Source organism: Haliotis rubra, unplaced genomic scaffold, assembly GCF_003918875.1.
Source record: "Haliotis rubra isolate DU_JTF1 unplaced genomic scaffold, ASM391887v1 Scf2422, whole genome shotgun sequence".
Taxonomy (NCBI): Eukaryota; Metazoa; Mollusca; class Gastropoda; order Lepetellida; family Haliotidae; genus Haliotis; species Haliotis rubra.
Genome location: NW_025766473.1, coordinates 5,698 through 26,662, shown reverse-complemented (window position 1 = coordinate 26,662; position 20,965 = coordinate 5,698). Strand labels below are relative to the sequence as shown.

Genomic DNA, 20,965 nt, shown 5'->3' with positions numbered 1-20,965 from the left:
GACAACGTGTCACGTGATGTGTGGGTGCGCATGATCTACCCGTTAAACTGACCTACTTCAGCTAAGTCCGCGGTAGCTCAGTCGGTTGAGTGGTGCGGCCCATTATGTATAGTCTGCGCAAGCTGTGCATGTGGTTCGTATCCCGCCGTTGTCTCTGCAACTTTGTGTGATGTGAGATAAAGAGGCAGCCGACACAATTCCCAAGGGAGGAAGCGCAATACATTTCTATTTCTCCCTTTGGGAATTGTGGCTGCCGGGGACATTTTGCTTGAAATTTTTATCGGTTGGGAAAGCAGTAGGGGTAAAGGTAGCAAGAGCTAAGGGTCTGACCAAAGCCTTATTTGGGGAATAAGGCTTTGTAGAGGCTTTTGTTGGAACTGATCCAAAACCCCCATTACCTATACTACTTAGCATGTAGCTTTAAAATTATGCCACAGTGCAAGACAATACAATATAAAAAAATGGGTTCCAGATTACCAGCAACTGAAGGTAGATCACCGTACAGTACTTTTTGTACCTGCATAGGTCCTTTAGTACTGTCTGAAGTAGAAAAAACCCTGTTTTTTTCACATTTATATCTACAATGTATGTAGATAAAATGTGAAAGTGTGAGTACTGTAGGTCGCCATGGTCTCTAGCATGGTGATCTACCTTCAGTTGCTGGTGATCTCTAGCCAGTTTTTATATTGTATTGTCTGTACTATTTGTCTAATTTGCTAGTTTTAATTCTCTAACTGTGATAATCTAGTTATGGTACTGTCCATCGTCGACGGGTTTTTGTAATTCAATTGCGTTTTATTGTTAATTTATAACTTTTAAAGTCACAATATGGCTGAAATACAGCCGCTGTGACTATAAATTTTAACTCATTCACTCACTCACTGTGAAAGTGTGAAATGTCTAAGTTCGGCCTTATTACAGTCTCAGAGGTAGGGAGATAGGGAACGTGAAAAATGGACTTTACTGATGCGAGATTTGTGCAGAAATGTGCAAGGCGCTATTTTCCTAAGTCCAAAGTGACTCTTTTAGGACAGACCATGGTTTTGTGTAAATTAGTGTGCGATGACATTGCATTTCAAAGGACACTTTTTAATTAGGACCATTTTAAAATTAGACTTAGCTTCATTATAAACGATAGCTGACGTAAAGAAAAATAAATTTAATATTGAAACTATTAAGGATGCAGTTACCGTGGAGCCTCATTATCACTGTAAAAAGAAACAGGTAGGAAGGATCGTCTCAAAAGCAAAACTAGGACGGGTGTCGCAGACGGTGGTTGAGGTCGGGGTGGGGGATAGAGATATCAGCTGAGACAAGATAATCCTTAAACGGCATGTCTTAACAATTTACAAATAATATCCAGCCCTGTCGATATTAGGGTGGTCATGGCACCTATATATTTTGAGACATGTGATAAGATGGTTGATTTAAGATTTTCTATGGATATCATAGTCTTTTACATATCTCAACATAAACCTTATGAAAGAAAGACCCGTACGGTGTTAATCAATTCATGAAACATATCCAACACACATGAAAAAGCGTAAAATATATTTGAGAGGACCCCTTGTGCGTGCAGGCAGCACATGCATTTCATGCCAGGTGAGTCAATGGTCTGTCGACATACATGGATGAACAACCTAATTGACATCTATAGTCGGATCTATTGTTTTTAGCAGCCATTCGTATTATTTCTAACTCTTTTTTTCTGGATATCCTATTACGCATCCCACTGATGTCGGTTATTCGACATATGCTATTTGCAGATGTGTAAATTTTAGGGATACAGAGTAACAGCCTAATTGTTTTTCTTCTGTTTCCGACAGTACTTTGCTGGATTTATAACGTCCCTGCAGCCGCTTAAAGATTAAACCATCACTTAAAATGAGAAATATTGGTAGTTCAATATTCCTCCAGTACTTTCAACAAGAAAGCATGCCATTTACATAATGTCGAGGTGATAATTATCATACTATTTGATATTCCTAATACCTGTGTATTCTCCAGTATTTGTAACAAAACTGATGTCATTCTGATGCTGCAGAGCGTATACTACAGACTCTTGGTTTCCAGGCAAAGTTTACCTCTTACAAGAAGTGTCGTCCTGTCCATCAGGAGATCCTTATCCTCAAAAGATGACGCCCACATGTCGTCGGGCATGGTGACGCCAAGCACTTTGGCGAAGTCACCGCATGGATAGAGGGACACGGCGCTGAACTCGTATCCCTTCCTTGACAGAAAACCCGTCAACTGGGACCAGCTTCCTGGCTCCTCAACGTCAAGAACTGAAATGTGTGAATTTGGAATACTTCAACAACTTCTGGATCTTTTACAGAGGATCACTTGTCCTACTAATATGTGAAAATATATACTTGTTACACTACCGTATTGATAGATTATATCAACCTGTTATATTCCCCTAAAATATACAGAAACTGAAAACGGCTGTCCAGTCATGCTGTTCTTTGCACTTTCAGCATCTCCAAGATGTCTTAAGTAGCTCTGTGTCCCTGCCTCCCAAAGTAATTATCACAAACAAGGTGCAGGCAAGTACCTTGATATGAGAGAATAACAAGTGTCATCACTTACATATAAAATGTACTTCAAAGAAACGAATTCATGAGAAAATGAAGAAATTAATTATTCAGTGTATGAGCTGACGCGAAAAAGTAACTGTGCTTCATATCTACTTAAAATAATATGGATTTATTATGCTATTACATATTATGCTTTAATACATACCCCTGAACACAGAGCCTCGACATTAATACGTCATTCCCAGATAGCAGATGTCTGTTAGTACATGGTGCAATATCGGGATGTTAGGAGCTCGCATACTCATAGCTGCCTGTATTTGTAACGTGAACAGCGTACATTGATTGCTAACCAGCCAGGTGTTCAAACACGCACTTACATTTACTGTAAATGCCACAATTTAAAAAAACCCGACCTCTTCTCGCCGTGGGTATGTTGCCAACAGGATTGTTATGAAGCGACATCAGAACACAATATCATCTCTTTGGAGACGTTATTTACAACACAAGCAAACTCAACGTGATGTCAAACCAGATAGCCATTTTCGGCTGATGCTTCCTTTGAATCAATTCTTAACTACCACATTAACGATTCCTGGCTTGCCGCCTCTTAGTGCCAGAACCAGTTGATAGTTCAGTAGGCGAAGCATAGCTTGATGTAGTGACCAAACAAGGTTCAGAAAATTGAGCAGTTATTATTTTCAGGTGTGTGCAGACTTTCACAAAAGACAGCTGTGAATGTATTACACGGGTCTAGAGGCATCTAAGACCAAGGTAACATTTCAGGGATTGCCTCCTTGAACGGCTAAGACTGGAAATGTGCATGAAAGAGTATGAGCCGACAAAGATATACATCAATGAAGTTCGTAAGCTACCCCAGCACATATTTTTATTAATCATGCTCTCCCCTGCAAACACAGAGACTAAGGTGACGTTCAAACATGATCATTCAAATTGTATCAGTTGCAGTGGATGCACTGCCTCGAGCCACTGTTTCTGCAGATTACACCCCCACTGAACATACCTGGGATGAGAAGGATTAAGGCCTACATCAGGACCAGTGCCATACGATAACCCTGGCTTAGCTGGGCCATACTTCGATTGACAATCCACACCAAACCGTTATGAATGCTGTTTTCAATTAAATGCGCCACCACAGGCTAGCTTCTATCGACGTAAATGGTGGTCACAGATGATATGTTGCACCACCCTGCTCTGTCTCCAATAACCAGGTTTGGTTTTTGTCAGAGAGTACATTGATATAAATGAGCAACGATTTTGCTATTCTCAATCACATAACCTTTACATCATTTGGTAGAGTACTGAGAAATATTCGACTTACCAAGAAGTATTCTTGGATTTCAGAGCTCCTGTGAAACAAACAGCTATTAATTAAATATCATCAACGGTCAATTATTTTATCTCCGTTTTATTAAAATAGTTTTAATTTGCTAGTGTATCTTTAAGTAGACATATCACTGTGGCTGATTTTGATTTAAAATACACATTGATGTACACGGCAGGCTAATCAGAAGCGACCCAGATTGCCCGGACCTTGGTATTTGTCATATGAACCCTATATCATGAGAACAAAAAGCCTTGTGATACATGTTGTGTTCTGTGTTATAATTAGTTCTAAAAATTATACAGACCTTAAATGAAAAGAGAACCTTGATGTCAGTAAGATCGTTCAGTTTGTCATTAATCTGACGTATCTCTGCCGTCTCGTCCCTCCCCTTCTCGGGAGGCATATAGATGTCCACTCTATACAGGTGGGCGTCTCGGTCATCACCGAGAACCGACAGTGGGAGGCACAAGAGACAAACGAAGAGAAGCATCATTGCAAGTCGTTATCTGCAGCACAGAAAGGAGTCCGTGATCAAATAAGACTTGTTGAAACGTGAATTGTTACATTGAAAAAATCGGTTGTTAAACATAATAAAAACTTTCCGATTGATCGAGAAAAAGGAATAGACAGCTTTCATTTCCCGAAACATTTCTTGATATACCTTGGCACTACAATGCCAAAGGACGCTGCTATTCTGTCTAGTAATACAGTTGATAGTAATCTAGTGTGTCCCTTGCTAGGGATAATAAACCAAAAGCACGTGTTATCTTGAAGGTCTCTCTTCTGAATGTTAGGAACAAACTATTCAAATACAATGCTGGAAAGATGCACAATGCGGGTTTCTATCTTTGTGAAGACGTTTCAGGCCTATATGTACCTCATTAAGACATTGATAAATTATACTCTTAAAAAAGTAGATGAACTCCATTTCTAATTTACGATTGGAAAAAATTGGGAGATATATCGGAGTCAAACAATGTTTATCTGATAATAATGAATGTTTGAGAGTGCATCACGACTTGCACTTCCTTATGACCACAGTTGTTTGTACAGTAATGGCTCTTGAAAGATGATTGATGTATTGGCCTTCTTGAAACCGTCAAACTCAAGAATGATAACCCATGCACATGTATGGGGGTACTGCGTTGTGCACGTGCATCCCATGCGTTGTGTTTAGGGGTGGTATTAAAGAGAACTGGTGGTGCGTTCATAAGATGTCTGTAAACACTGTTAAGGATCTTTTTAGTACTGTTAATTTTCACTTAATTATTGAATTAGAAATAGAGTTATAAGATAGATCTTGATGAATAGTTTGTAAAACGATAAATATTTCATTACTGGTAGTTTAGATTTGTAACTGAGATTGTTGGTGGCTGTACCCTCAAAGCGGGTTGAAATGTTGAAAAATTATTGTCCTCCTGAGAGGGTACGTAAGTCCCAGAACTTTCAAAGTTAAATTTAAGTTTAAGGGATTTTTAAACGTAGTATTTTTGTTCTCTTAACTTTCGGCTAAATTTTCATACAATCATCAGCGGCTGAAGGGATGATGTAAATCCAACTAGGGTCCATGCAGGTAGCAAAGGTACTGTAAGTCCCCATGGTCCCTAGTATGGTGATCTACCTTCAGTTGTTGGCAATCTAGAGCCCATTTTTACATTGTATCGTCCGCTATATATTACTAGTTTTAAATATACATCTGTGATAGTCCAGTTGGTTTTATTGGCCTTTGTCGACAGAGATTGTACATTGATTACACTGTTTTCATCGCTATATGGCTGTAATATTGACGATGCGATGTAAAATGTTAACCCACTCACTCACTCTGATGTTGGCGATCTACAGCATTGTTTTATATTGTGTTGTCCTCGATTTCAGATTTCATTACTGGTTTTATCTGTGATAATCTAGTTATTTTACTGCCCTTCATCGACAGGTTTTTGTAATTTAATTCCATTTATTATCAATTTATAACTTTTTAAGACACGATATGGCTGAAATATTGCCGATGTGACTATACATGTTAACTCATCAGGTTCCCCTACTTTTTTAAAGAGTATACAAAGTAACTTTTGAAAATATCTTTTCAGTCAGGTTCAGCTAAAGAGTGTATTCGTCACACCATTTCCGAGTTCCAACAACAGACACTTTTGTGAAGCCCCTTTCTGGCGTCCACTGCCATGATGCGGTAACAGTACTAAAAGCGTCACAAACTAATTCACTCACCTTTGCGTTTGTCTTGATGAAATCTGCTGGCAGACAAACACTGAATGTACGTCACCTGCACGTAGCTGGTATGCAAATGTCAAATTATTGATCACTACATATCATAATACATACTGGAACTATCGTCCAGATTGTCAGAATCGTATGCACATGGCCCCAAACATGTGTTTGAAAACATCTCGAACTGTCACTTGTAATCCAGTCAGCAAATTATTTGAGTTTTGTATGATCTTTTGGTAATAATTCCGCTTGTGCAAAATGCTCTTTGTGAATATATAGAAAGTCCAACATAGGTTGTATTGAGGATTACGGTCAAGGTTATATACTGGGATGTGTTGTTACATATGATACATTCATGTATATATGTCACTTTCTGAAATACAGCACAACAGAGGTGTATCAGCTTTTAGAAGCAGGCCAACAATTGATAGTACTGACTCATGATCACATAACACACCAACACACACACACCTCCCCCTCCCACCACACACCTTAGCCTTAGTCGGTGGATAATTACAAACTGTTCATGTAGGACCGACTTTGGATGACCGCTGCCTGCATCAACGTTCCACTGCATTCTGGTAATAACAAGACAGTGAGTGAGTGAGTTATAATTTATCGTCACATCGGCAATATTTCAGCCATATCGTGACGGGAACATTTAATTGTTATGCATAGTAATTTATGGTAAATTATAAAAACCTGTCATCGAAGGACAGTAAAACCGACTAGAATATCACAATATCAAGAAATAAAACTAGCATATATTCTAACATAGGATTTCAGATTAGGACAAATTACAATTACAATTACAATACAATTCACTTGGAAAATGTGGGATTTCTATATTCACCTGGATACCCAGTCTAAGCCTTTAAAGTTTGTAACTCAGAACAATGAACTTCGTTTGACTACAATATGACTGCTGGATTGCACCCTTTATGTTTCAGTGTAAATCACTGTCATATAATGTTCCACGTGTAAGACAATTTAGTTGTTGACGCCCATATCCTGAATACTCTGCCAAGGCCTTATTTGCAGTTTGGATTACTGTTGCTGAGAGGTAAATATTACCTTTACTGCCTGCATTGCTGTATTCACTGTTCTTGTATTATACTGCACTCTGTTTAATACAACCATGATGATACCGTTGTATTGAATTGTGAACGTAGTTAATTTTTGAATACAAAATTGGTAACTGCAGCACATTTCCTTGTGGTTTTCCCATGGTACCTAGTATGGTGATCTACTGTGTTGAATATTCCATCACAAGGGATATCTATTTCAAATCACGAACTATGAAGGATCTTTTTAATAATGTCAGTTCTCATTTAATTATTGCATTTAAGAATTAGATTTGTTAAATGATTTGTAAATACATAAATATTTTATGATTGGAAGTTTGAATTAGTAACTAAGATTGTTAAAGTACTGTAAAATTATTGTCCTCCTGAGAGGGTACGTAAGTTCCAAAACATTTGAAGTAAATTAAAACGTTCCACATTTTTAATCGTACAATACCTGTTCCTTTAATGTATGGCTAAATTTGCCAAATTGCTAACGGCTGAAGGGTTGGTGTAAATCCAGCTAGGTTCCATGCAGGAAGCAAATGTACTGTAAGTCCCCATGGTCCCTAGTATGGTGATCTACCTTCAGTTGTTGGCAATCTATAGCCTGTTTTTATGTTGTATCGTCTTGTATAGTTCAAATATTTTAAATTTAGTTACTAGTTTTATATTTAAATCTGTGATAATCTAGTTGTTTTACTGTCCTTCGTTGGCAGAATTTTATAATTTACCTTTAATTGTTGATATATTTATGACTTGATTTAGCCACGATATGGCTGAAATATTGCCGATATGACTTAAAATCTTAACTCACTCACTCACTCACTAGTATGATGATCTACCTTCAGTTGTTGGCGATCTATAGCCAGGTTTTATATTGTATTGTCCAAATAGTGCTATTAGTTTTAAATTTCAACACTCGTTTTATTTGTAATTGTGATATTCTAGTTGTTTTACTGTCCGTTGCAGACGGGTCTTTATAATATACACATATTACACTTCAATGTCTAATATGTTCTCGTCACGATATGGCTGAAATATTGCCGATGTGACGTTAAATATTAACTCACTCACTCACTCCGTGTTGTTTGCTGGATTCACACCTATACGTAAGTACCCAAAATTTTCCAAGTCAATTTCCCTCAACCATACTTTTTAATCGTAGTATTTTTGTTATTTTAAATTTCAGATAAATCTTCCTACCACCGCCAGCGGCTGAAGGGATGGTGTAAATCCAACTAGGGTCTATGCAGGTAGCAAAAGTAATGTAAGTCCCCCATGCATGGGCGGATCCAAGGAGACTTGTATTTATTGTGTATGCCAAACATTTCTCGTCACTATATGGCTGAAGGATTGCCGAGGTGACGTTAAATTGTAACCCACTCACTCACTCACACAGTTCACTAGTTCTTGTATGGTTTGATTCTTAGTCATCCTAGTTACTAGTATTCCTAGAAATCGTTTTGGACATGTACTGCCGCTCGGTTTAGTACAACCATGGTGATACTATTGTCTTGAATTGTGAACGTAGTAAATTTTAACAAGAAAACTTCTATGATGGTTGCTGGATTCACACCTGGTTCTTCTATGGACTGATTCCCGGGTTCGATTCCCCTCATGTGTGAAGCCCATTCATGGTGTTACCCGCCGTGATGTTGCTGGAGTTTTTCTTGAATTTGGGCACTCTGGAGCTTGTCTCGAACTTGCATTCCATGCCTGATCTTCCACAAGATGCGCAATAACTCCTCCCCCCTGTAACTTGACCGATCCACCATTACCTGCCTTGCCACGTTTCAAATGAAGAGTATTACATTTGTCGAGTCCAAATGTCATGCCATTATCTTTAGAAAAGGACTCGACAAGGAGAACCTGCTCTTTCAAATTATTATTATTATAATTATTATTATTATATGGACAGATTGTATGTTCGAGATTGTTAGACGTTAACAATTGATACAATTTTACCCTTTCTTGACATGTGAAACGATATGGAGAGATAAGTTTCTCTCATAGATGCCTATGATATGGACAAATTAATACAAAGTGATACTCATCTTGTTCAACACTCATTAAAGAGCATAAAAGTTGGTCAGTATTAATATCGTTATTGTATCTTAATTTACAAATCTTTAATCTGTGTGACTGGAATCTACATTTAGAAAAGACTTGTAATAAATATTTAAGATTAAACAATTCTATGACATATCTTTCTGTGTCTAACAAAGATTTAAAGCTAGATTAAAAGAATAAATCACTTTTTTCACGATAGCCTAATATCATGCCAGTCCTGGAATTGTATATGGTTTACAACATGTCGAAGAATTATGCATAAATATGTCATAATTGACAAAATTCTGAGATATCCAAACATAAGAAATCCGATCGAAAGTAAAGATAGGGTGTTTATTGTGCAATAAACTATACTAGTGTCGTGACATGCTTTCTGGACAACTGTACAAGGATCATAATCTTCATAAGTTTAAAAGACTTTGCAACTTTTAATTGTCAATTGGCGTAAGTGAGTAAGATGGCTTTTAGGAACTATAATTGAGATCAAAGTTCGTAGCTTTGGAAAAAGTTGTGAAGATATGCAACAGGGGCTTACAGTCAGAAAGAAATTACTAGCCCTCCTCTAGAAAAGCCTCAATGTACACAGACCTTTCTTTGTCTCAAATTAAACTTCGAAAGAGGCGACAATACACAAAGTACTTTTTCTGGCATAATAAGTTCTGGTGATTGCTCAGTATATATTCTACATGAAAGAAGATTGTCGGGATTTTTTTTCATCATAACATACATGTTAACAGATATGAAGCAGAACTACCCTGAAAGATGTCCACAACTAAAAGCAGACAAGCTGGAAACTCTTCATAATGCCTGTAGGAAAGGGTGCCTGGGCCTTGTGAGAAGCATCCTGTCCGGAGGTTTGGTTGACGTCAACAGTAGAGATGATAAGTACAAGATGACACCACTCATGGTGGCGGCACACGAGGGACATAGACGATTATTTGCCTTTCTTGTAAGAACAGGAGCTAATGTATCACTCGTAGATGGAAACGGGGACAATGTCCTGCACTTGGCCTGCAGAGGAGGACGTATGGGTTTTGTAAAGTATGTAGTCACACAATGCAGTGTTAATATTAACAGTAAGGGAATGCACGGGTCAACTCCACTGCTGCAGGCTGTATATTGTGGACACAGAGACCTGTTGAAGTTCCTCGTGACCAAGGGAGCTAATTTGTCACACGTGGATGATGACGGAGAGAATATCCTGCACTGGGCCTGCAGAGGGGGGCATGTGGATATCGTGAAGGATATACTCAAACAATACAATGTTGGTATCAATAGTAGGGAAAATCACGGAGAGACCCCCCTGATGAAGGCTGCATCAGAAGGGCACATAGGCGTTTTCAAGTTCCTCGTGAGTAAAGGGGCTAATGTGTCACACGTTGATGATATTGAGCCAACATACTTCCTTATGCTTCAATTTGGGGACATGCAAACATGGTTCAGTATATCAAATCACAGGACATGGTGAACATTAACACTAGAGGAAAATACGGAAGGACACCATTGATGAGAGCAGCTTATTATGGACATAGAAAAGTGTTTGATCTGCTTGTGAGTAAAGATAATGGAACGCAGTTAGTGGATGATGACGGAGACAACATTCTTCATCATGCTTCTGTTGGGGGACATGCAAACATGGTTGAGCATATCATTGATGAGAGCAGCTTATTATGGACACAGACAAGTCTTTGATCTGCCTGTGAGTAAAGGTGGTCGAACGCAGTGGATGGTGGCGGAGAAAACATCTTTCATCTGGCCGCTTTGGGTGGAGAGGTCGACATGACGAAGCATATCCTATCCGCAGACATGGTGGACATTAACAGTAGAGGTAAGACGGGAGCAACCCCGCTGATGATGGCCGCATTAAAGGGATATAAAGTCGTTTTTCAGTTCCTCGTGAATATGGGGGCTAATGTGTCATACGTGGATGATCACGGAGACAACTTCATCATGCTTCAATTGGGGGCCATGCAAACATGGTTCAGCTTATCCTATCACAAGACATGGTGGACATTAACAGTAGAGGAAAATATGTGAGGACACCATTAATGAGAGCAGCATATTACGGACATAGAAAAAAGTGTTTGATCTGCTTGTGAGGAAAGGTGGTCTAACGCAGTTAGTGGAAAGTTATGGTTACAACATCCTTCATCTGGCTTCTATACGTGGAAACGTTATGATGGTGAAGCACATTCAGAACATATGGCCGACATTAACGCCAGGGACAAGGGTGGGAAAACGGCAGCCATGATAGCAAAACGTAACGGAAAACTTAGACTGTATAACTACTTGTTTCGCAAGGTTGTCCAGTAACATAAGAGTAGCTTGTGAGTTAGTTCACGCATTATATGTTACCGGTTACCAGTAGTACAATTTGACATGCTTCCTTTAAGGCGTGTAAGTAACAGCCTTGGGTGAATTCGGGTTATAAGTTTATCACATTTTAAACGTAGTATGTTTGTTATTTAACTATTGGCTAACTTTTCCTACAATCGCCAGCGGCTGAAGGGATTGTGTAAATCCAGCTAGGTAGCAAAGGTAATGTAAGTTCCCCAAGGTTCCTAGTATGGTGATCTCCCTTCAGTTGTTGGCGACCTATAGCCCGTGTTGTATACTGTATTGTCTTCTTTAGTTGGAATGTTTTAACTTTGCTCGCTAGTTTTATATTCACATCTCAGAATCTCTAGTATTTTTACTGTCCATCGTCAACAGATTTTAATCCTCCAAATCTTTTTACTTTATATTGTATAAATTGTTTTCGTCACGATATGACTGAGATATTGCCGATGTGACGTTAAATATTAACTCACTCACTTGTTACATTAGACTTGTTGTTGTGTGCAATGCGTGAACGATATCCTCCAATGCCCCACTTGGACATTATACAGATTGATGGTCCTCCTGTGGGTGTACGTAAGACCCAAAACATTCAAGGTAAATTAAGCTTACCGATGTGATGTGCGTATGTGGTATTATAAAACGTAGCATTTTTGTGTTTTTAATTTATGGCTATACTTGTCTCCAATCAACAGTACTGTAAGTCCCCATGGTCCGTAGCATGGTCATCTACCTTCGGTTGGTGGTGATCTTCAGCCCATGTTTTTATATTGTATTATCGTACTATTTGTCTTATTTTAAAAGTTACTTGCCAGTATTAATTCTCTAACTGCGTTCAAATTATGTTACTGTCTTTCGTCGACAGTTTTATTTTTATAATTTAATTGCGCTTATTGTTAATTTATAACTTTTCAGTCACAATATGGCTGAAATATTGCAGATGTCACTATAAATGTTAACTCACTCACTAACATATTGATGATGGCTTGGTATTTTAGTCTTAGTCGTATTTTGTTTTTGCCGTTTGTGTTCAGGATACAGACACTGATAATCTCGTTTCATGGCTGTCTTCGTTGTGCTTTTGTTCAAGGGGTTAAGTATATGGCAAGCATTCATGACAACTTGTTATTTTAGTCTTAGTTGTTGATTTGTGCAATGAGTGGAGATATCCCGTAGTGTCTCATTTTGTGTGCGGACGTCTTCTAAAGAACAATACTGGTACTGCTAGTTTGTGTTAACATGGTATATATATTTGTCTGTGTATATTCAATAAAGTAGTATTATTATATGTTGTCATTATGCAACTTAGATGGGCATTAAGAACTTATAAACATGCGTCAGTAGCGTGTGTGTGTGTGTGTGTGTGTGTGTGTGTGTGTGTGTGAGTTGGTTTTTGTTTTGCATTGGACAATATTTCAGTTATTTTTATCCCAGCTTGTAGCTTTTTGGTAAATAAAGCCTCACGTGGAGCTAGTCGCTGTTGCAAAACTAGAATTTGAATCAACGTACATATCTGTGGAAATCTAGACAAACACTGTTCAGAGATTACGACAACTGCCCAATCGTTCCCCATTTGAGACAAATTGAAAAGATTGTCGTATGATACACTTTATTTTCCTCGAGGTTTTCAGCTGCCTCTTCCAGTTAGTGGAACAAATCATCATAAAACAAAGATTGGTTAGTTTGGAGTAACTATACAGGACATAATTAACCTACTAATAACTTATTAAACCTACATTGATGGGAACTTTGATAAACAGTGGTACATACACCCAGGGTTATCATCAATCCACAGCAACGTCTTATTACAGTATCTCAAAACTGAAAAATCAGTTCAGATCCGGGTTAGAATTGCTCTTCAACAACCAATGCTTGTCGTAAGAGGCAACTTACCGGATGGGGTGAGGCTCGCTGACTTGGTTGACACCTGCTATGGTATGACAATTGCGTAGATCGACGGTCATGTTGTTGATCACTGGATTGCCAGGCTCACTTGTTTTTACATACCGACTACATATAGATGGAATATCGCTGAGTGTGACGTCAAACAACAAACAACAAACAAACAAACTCACGATTGAATCTGTTTATTGCACTTAATATGTGTAATCATATCCCACCACTTAACACCAGGATAGGATAAAATCAGTTATATTCCTGTTTATTGCTTCATCCAGTGTGGACACGAAACGACAGTAATAGATACCATGAGTATTCATCGATGACGTCATCACCCTTGCAACCAGTATTGGCTGCTGTGTTCCAGACTCGACTATTTGGTGGCCAGCGTCGTGTAACTTAAGCATTGCTGATAATGCAACTTTCAATTGTCAATTGGCGTTAGTGAGTTAGATGGCTTTTAGGAACTATAACTGTAGCTTTGGAAAAAGTTGTGAAGATATGCAACAGGGGCTTACAGTCATAAAGAAATTACTAGCCCTCCTCTAGAAAACCTCAATGTACACTGAACGTTCTTTGTCTCAAATTAACCTTCGAAAGAGGCGACAATACACCAAGTACTTTTTCTGGCATATTAAGTTCTGGTGATTGCTCAGTATATATTCTACATGATAGCAGACTGTCGGGAGTTTTTTTCATCATAACATACATGTAAACAGATATGACGCAGAACTACCCTGAAAGATGTCCACAACTAAATGCAGACAAGCTGGACACTCTTCATAATGCCTGTAGGAAAGGGGACCTGGGCCTAGTGAGAAGCATCCTGTCCCGCGGTTTGGTTGACGTCAACAGTAGAGATGATAAGTACAGGATGACACCACTCATGGTGGCAGCACACGAGGGACATAGACGATTATTTGCCTTTCTTGTCAGAAGTAGATGAAAACGGAGACAATGTCTTGCACTTGGCCTGCAGAGGAGGACGTATGGGTATTGTGAAGGATGTAGACACACAATACAGTGTTGATATTAACAGTAAGGGAATGCACGGGTCAACTCCACTGCTGCAGGCTGTATATTGTGGACACAGAGACGTGGTGAAGTTCCTCTTGACCAAGGGAGCTAATTTGACACACGTGGATGATGACGGAGAGAATATCCTGCACTAGGCCTGCAGAGGGGGGCATGTGGATATCGTGAAGGATATACTCAAACAATACAATGTTGATATCAACAGTAGGGAGACTCACGGAGAGACCCCCCCTGATGAAGGCTGCATCAGAAGGACACATACTGCGACACAGTATGCGTTTTCAAGTTCCTCGTGAGTAAAGGGGCTAATGTGTCACACGTTGATTATAAGGGAAACAACATACTTCCTTATGCTTCAATTTGGGGACATGCAAACATGGTTCAGTATATCAAATCACAGAAACTTGAGTACATTAACAGTAGAGATAAATACGGAAGGACACCATTGATTAGAGAAGCTTATTTGGACCTAGAAAAGTGTTTGAACTTATTGTGAGTAAAGATAATCGAACGCAGTTAGTGGATGATGACGGAGACATTCTTCATCATGCTTCTGTTGGGGGACATGCAAACATGGCTGAGCATATCATTGATGAGAGCAGCTTAGTATGGACATAGAAAAGTGTTTGATCTGCTTGTGAGTAAAGGTGGTCGAACGCAGTGGATGATGGCGGAGAAAACATCTTTCATCTGGCCGCTTTGGGTGGAGAGGTCGAGATGACGAAGCATATCCTATCCGCAGACATGGTGGTCATTAACAGTAGAGGTAAGACGGGAGCAACCCCGCTGATGAAGGCCGAATTAAAGGGATATAAAGTTTTTCAGTTTCTCGTGAATATGGGAGCTAATGTGTCATACGTGGATGATCACGGAGACAACATACTTAATCATGCATCAGTTGGGGTCCATGCAAACATGGCTCAGCATATCCTATCACAAGACATGGTGGACATTAACAATAGAGGAAAATATGTGAGGACACCATTGATGAGAGCAGCTTATGGTGGACATAGAAAAGTGTTTGATCTGCTTGTGAGTAAAGGTGGTCGAACGCATTGGATGATGGCGGAGGAAACTTCCTTCATCTGGCCGCTTTGGGTGGAGGGGTCGAGATGACGAAGCATATCCTATCCGCAGACATGGTGGACATTAACAGTAGAGGTAAGACGGGAGCAACCCCGCTGATGAAGGCCGAATTAAAGGGATATAAAGTTTTCCAGTTTCTCGTGAGTATGGGAGCTAACGTGTCATACGTGGATGATCACAGAGACAACATACTTCATCATGCTTCAATTGGGGTCCATGCAAACATGGCTCAGCATATCCTATCACAAGACATGGTGGACATTAACAGTAGAGGAAAATATGTGAGGACACCATTGATGAGAGCAGCTTATTATGGACATAGAAAAGTGTTTGATCTGCTTGTGAGGAAAGGTGGTCTAATCACTTAGTGGATGGTTATGGTTACAACATCCTTCATCTGGCCTCTATACGTCGAGACGTTATGACGGTAAAGCACATCCAGCACATATGGCCGACATTAAAACGCCAGGGACAAGGGTTCGGAAAACGGCAGCCATGATAGCAAAACGTAATGGAAAACTTAGACTGTATAACTACTTGTTTCGCAAGGTTGTCCAGTAACATTAGAGTAGGTTGTGAGTTAGTTCACGCATTATATGTTAGTGATTACCAGTAGTAGAATTTGACATGCTTCCTGGGTGAATTCGTGTTATAAATGTACCACATTTTAAACGTACTATTTTTGTTATTTAACTATTGGCTAACTTTTCCTACCATCGCCAGCGGCTGAAGGGATGGTGTAAATCCAGCTAGGGTCCATGCATGTAGCAAAAGTAATGTAAGTCCCCATGGTTCCTAGTATGGTGATCTCCCGTCAGTTGTTGGCGATCTATAGCCCGTGTTGTATACTGTATTGTCTTCTTTAGTTGGAATTTTTTAACTTTGCTCGCTAGTTTTATATTCCCATTGAGAATCTCTAGTATTGTTACTGTCCATCGTCGACAGATTTTAATCCTCCAAATCTTTTCACTTTATATTGTATAAGTTGTTTTCGTCACGATATGACTGCGATATTGCCGATGTGACGTTAACTATTAACTCACTCACTTGTTACTTTAGACTTGTTGTTGTGTGCAATACGTGAACGATATCCTCCAATGCCCCACTTGGACATGATACAGATTGATGGTCCTCCTGTGGGTGTACGTAAGACCCAAAAGATTCAAGGTCAATTAAGCTCACCGATGTGATGTGCGTGTGTGGTATTATAAAACGTAGCATTTTTGTGTTTTTAATTTAAGGCTATATTTGTCTCCAATCACCAGTAATGTAAGTCCCCATGGTCCGTAGCATGGTCATCTACCTTCCGTTGATGGTGATCTTCAGCCCATTTTTTCATATTGTATTATCTGTACTATTTGTCTGAAAATATTGCAGATGTGACTATAAATGTAAACTCACTCACTAACATATTGATGATGGCTTGGTATTTTAGTCTTAGTCGTATTTTGTTTTTGCCGTTTGTGTTCAGGATACAGACACTGATAATCTCGTTTCATGGTTGTCTTCGTTGTGCTTTTGTTCAAGGGGTTAAGTATATGGCAAGCATCGATGACAACTTTTTATTTTAGTCTTAGTTGTTGATTTGTGCAATGAGTGGAGATATCCCGTAGTGTCTCATTTTGTGTGCGGACGTCTACTGAAGAACAATACTGGTACTGCTAGTTTGTGTAAACATGGTATATATATTTGTCTGTGTATATTCAATAAAGTATTATTCTGGATGTTGTTATTATGCAACTTAGATGGGCATTAAGAACTTATAAACATGCGTCAGTAGTGTGTGTGTGTGTGTGTGTGTGTGTGTGTGTGTGTGTGTGTGTGTGTGTGTGTGTGTGTGTGTGTGTGTGTGTTGTGTTTTGCATTGGACAATATTTCAGTTATTTTTATCCCAGTTTGTAGCTTTTTGGTAAATAAGTCTCACATGGAGCTAGTCGCTGTTGCAAAACTAGAATTTGAATCAACGTACATATCTGTGGAATTCTACACAAACACTGTGCAGAGATTACGACAACTGCCCAATCGTTCCCCATTTGAGACAAATTGAAAAGATTGTCGTATGATACACTCTAGTTTCCTCGAGGTTTTCGATCATCATAAAACAAAGATTGGTTAGTTTGGAGTAACTATACAGGACATAATTAACCTACTATTAAACCTACATTGATGGGATAAACAATGATACATACACCCAGGGTTATCATCAATCCACAGCAACGTCTTATTACAGTATATCAAGACTGAAAAATCAGTGCAGATCCGGGTTAGAATTGCTCTTCAACAACCGATGCTTGTCGTAAGAGGCAACTTACCGGATGGGGTGAGGCTCGCTGACTTGGTTGACACATACCATGGTATGACAATTGCGTTGGTCGACGGTCATGTTGTTGATCACTGGATTGCCAGGCTCACTTATTTTTACATACTGACACCATATAGCTGGAATATAGCTGAGTGTGACGTCAAACAACAAACAACAAACAAACAAACTCAAAATTGAATCTGTTTATTGCACCTAATGTGTGTAATCAGATCCCATCACTTAACACCAGGATAGGATAAAATCAGTTATATTCCTGTTCATTGCTTCGGCCTACACTTCATCCAGTGTGGACAAGAAACGTCAGTGATAGATACCATGAGTATTCATCGATGACGTCATGACGCCTTGCGACCAGTATTGGCTGCTGTGTTCCAGACTCGACTATTTGGTGGCCAGCGTCGTGTAACTTAAGCATTGCTGATTGACAAATAATCTTTGCCATTGCTGAGATCAGCATATTTAATCAGTAAAATCTCGATAGTCCGGACGCTATCTACAAATGTCGCTGGGATGTTCGCATTCACGAATCACGAGTACAGAGTAATGGCCATATGTACATGCGAATATACATCTTGAACAAGATGGAAAGGTGTTGGTTTCTGGACTTGGGTGATCTGGACTACCAAGGTGTCAGGATATCCCCCCATCGCAGACTCAAAAGTTGTCCGGGCAATAACACAGTCTCCTGACGATCAGACAGGTGACGAACAGCACAAATGTCCAGAGCTGTGTCCTTCATTGTTATAGATTTAGAATCATGTTAAGAATAAGATCCATCATAGTTAGATTACATTCAGTGAATCCATATTCCTTGATGAGTCCAGTTATCACAGATATGATGATTACTGGTCATACACCTGGCGCCATCTTCATTTAAATCTGCGATAATAGCGGATCCGTCAACTAAGCCGCAGGTGCTCACGACATATTGCCTATTTGACACTGGTCACGAGTGCAAGGAGGGTAACTTAGATCGTTTAGAAATATTCTCATGTTGTCCTACAAACATGTCTGCTCCTTCAACGCAGGGACATACCTTCCTCCATACCCCTTCCATACTTAAAGTTTGAAAGTATAATAAGTGCCTATTTCTGCATCTCTCTGATATCATTCTGAAACATGTACGTACAAATCCAGTTTGACAAGAACGTAGAGAAGAATTTTTAGTCGGAAAGCATTACATGTATTAACATATTGGCATTTAGGTCGTGTTCAGACGCCAAGGGGTGTTCAGACAAGCGGTTCATCACACAGCATTCCTGCAAAAAGAGTTGTAAAAGTGAATTATAGGGTGATGATTGTTTGGTCGGTAATGGAAGGTGTAATGGTGCAATGTGGTCAAATATGGCCGGACACGGAGAGATTGTGGTGGTGTTGAGCACTTTGGCAATACTGCAACACTTTCAAGATAGAGGACTCCAGAAATAGGATTCACTCGTTGTGCTCTTGAGGGAATTCGAGGTCCTTGACTGGACCAGTGAAATGGGGTGGGATGAGATGAGCTGGAGTGGCGGTCGAGAGGATGATGTAAGCCGGAGAGACTCTGGGTTTCTCTAAGCGGTCGTAGCGCTACGGCTGTGAGTCTGATATAAAGTATAGGACTTACGGTAGTCGTTGTGCAATGATGGCTTTGTGAAACAAGAGATGGTCAAAGAAACAGGTCGAAGTAACGACAAAATTATAATGGCTAATGTATCAATGTATCTATGTCGAAACATCGCCTTTCACAGAACAAAACAGTTGTATATCAGTTATCATCATTCTTCAACGAGAAATGAATCGAAGTAACGAAAACATGATTGAAGTAACGAAGAAATACCCGTAGGAACGATTGAATATTCGAAAGTTTAAGAAAGTTTTTGAAAGAAACTTGAAGCAACAAAACTATCTTCGAAGCAACGAGCAATTAATCGAAGCAACGAAAACATTTTTGAAGTAACGAGAAAATACTTGAAGAAATGAGAAAATACTCGGAGCAACGTGTGTGGTTGCTGGAAAAAATGTTATATGCTACAAAAATGGCAACATTAACCTTTCGTAGATGTTAGCTCTTCGACTGGTCTGTCCAGTGTATGGTTTCAGTTTGGGGCTAACGAAAACTTTAGCGTTAGTGTTACTTTGTGGAACTGAAGCTAATGTTGACAGAATGGGGAGTATCGGATAATATTAAACTTTACCTTACCTCACACATAAATATCGTTTTCTAATTGGATTGCCTGAGCCAATCATTGTACCCCGCTTACAGGCGAGTAACATTTTCTATGTTATCCACTGGAAATGCCGAACTGTGGGAATTTGTTTGGTACTTCGTGTTAGTAGTGTTTGGACTGTTGCCTAACTCCAGTAGTTCTCATTAAAACGTACCTGCAATACACGCTGCCATGTTGCACGCCAGCTGCCCCGATGCGTTAGCATGTGCGGTGTATTTTGGTGATAGTACCTTTCCTTGCGGGGACCCAGGTACAGTACACTCCCAGGGTCACCCTAATCGCCACCAAATGGTTCTGGCCACAGAATGCGTATCTCCCATCACTTCAGATCGTTTCTTGGAACGAGAGTGTCGACAATGATCAACAAGACTATATGTTTCATCCTTGTCCCTTTGGGTCGGTGAATGAGCCTGTTTGTTTAACGCCTCAGCAATCAATATATGAGTTATATCACGATGTGCTATAGTAGACAGTAGCAAGATATTAGAGGTTTACCGCTTTGATTAAACCCACGATCACGTTTATAGAAATGGCAAACCAAGGATCAAATTCAAGGCGAATTCAGGATTTGAATCTACGATAATATGATTGCGAAAGTATTACCGATCTATTTGGGTGCATGAGTGAGCCCATTTGGTTCATGCTTCTACCAATTGACCATGTTTGGAAGATGATACGTCGCAGAATAAATACACCAGAGATGAGTATTTTGATGAAAAAAGTATTGCATCAGTAATTGAATGCAATACCTCAACGTCAAATTCAATGTTTGAAACTGTCAGTTATATGATTTCCTGAGAACACAAGAACGTTGAAAATGACAGTATTTGTTA

The 20,965-nt window shown here is 39.4% G+C and overlaps 1 protein-coding gene and 1 long non-coding RNA gene across 2 annotated transcripts; one reads left to right on the top strand and one right to left on the bottom strand.

The window, feature by feature from the left end:
* Nucleotides 1-2,109: 2,109 nt before the first annotated feature.
* On the bottom strand, nucleotides 2,110-6,162 carry LOC124278865. Its single transcript, XR_006899199.1, has 4 exons — nucleotides 6,106-6,162; nucleotides 4,187-4,388; nucleotides 3,877-3,904; nucleotides 2,110-2,285 (listed from the first exon to the last, which is right to left on the bottom strand). It is a non-coding gene; the product is annotated as an uncharacterized LOC124278865 (long non-coding RNA).
* A 3,819-nt stretch (nucleotides 6,163-9,981) lies between these two features.
* On the top strand, nucleotides 9,982-10,710 carry LOC124278866 (ankyrin repeat, PH and SEC7 domain containing protein secG-like). The gene has a single exon (XM_046714651.1). It carries the CDS (start codon nucleotides 9,982-9,984, stop codon nucleotides 10,708-10,710), a length of 729 nt encoding a protein of 242 aa, XP_046570607.1.
* The last annotated feature ends 10,255 nt before the right edge of the window (nucleotides 10,711-20,965 follow it).

What these genes read in the sequence shown, in the direction of transcription:
- LOC124278866 (XM_046714651.1), top strand. Translation starts at nt 9,982, where the DNA reads ATGAAGCAGAACTACCCTGAAAGATGTCCACAACTAAAAGCAGACAAG.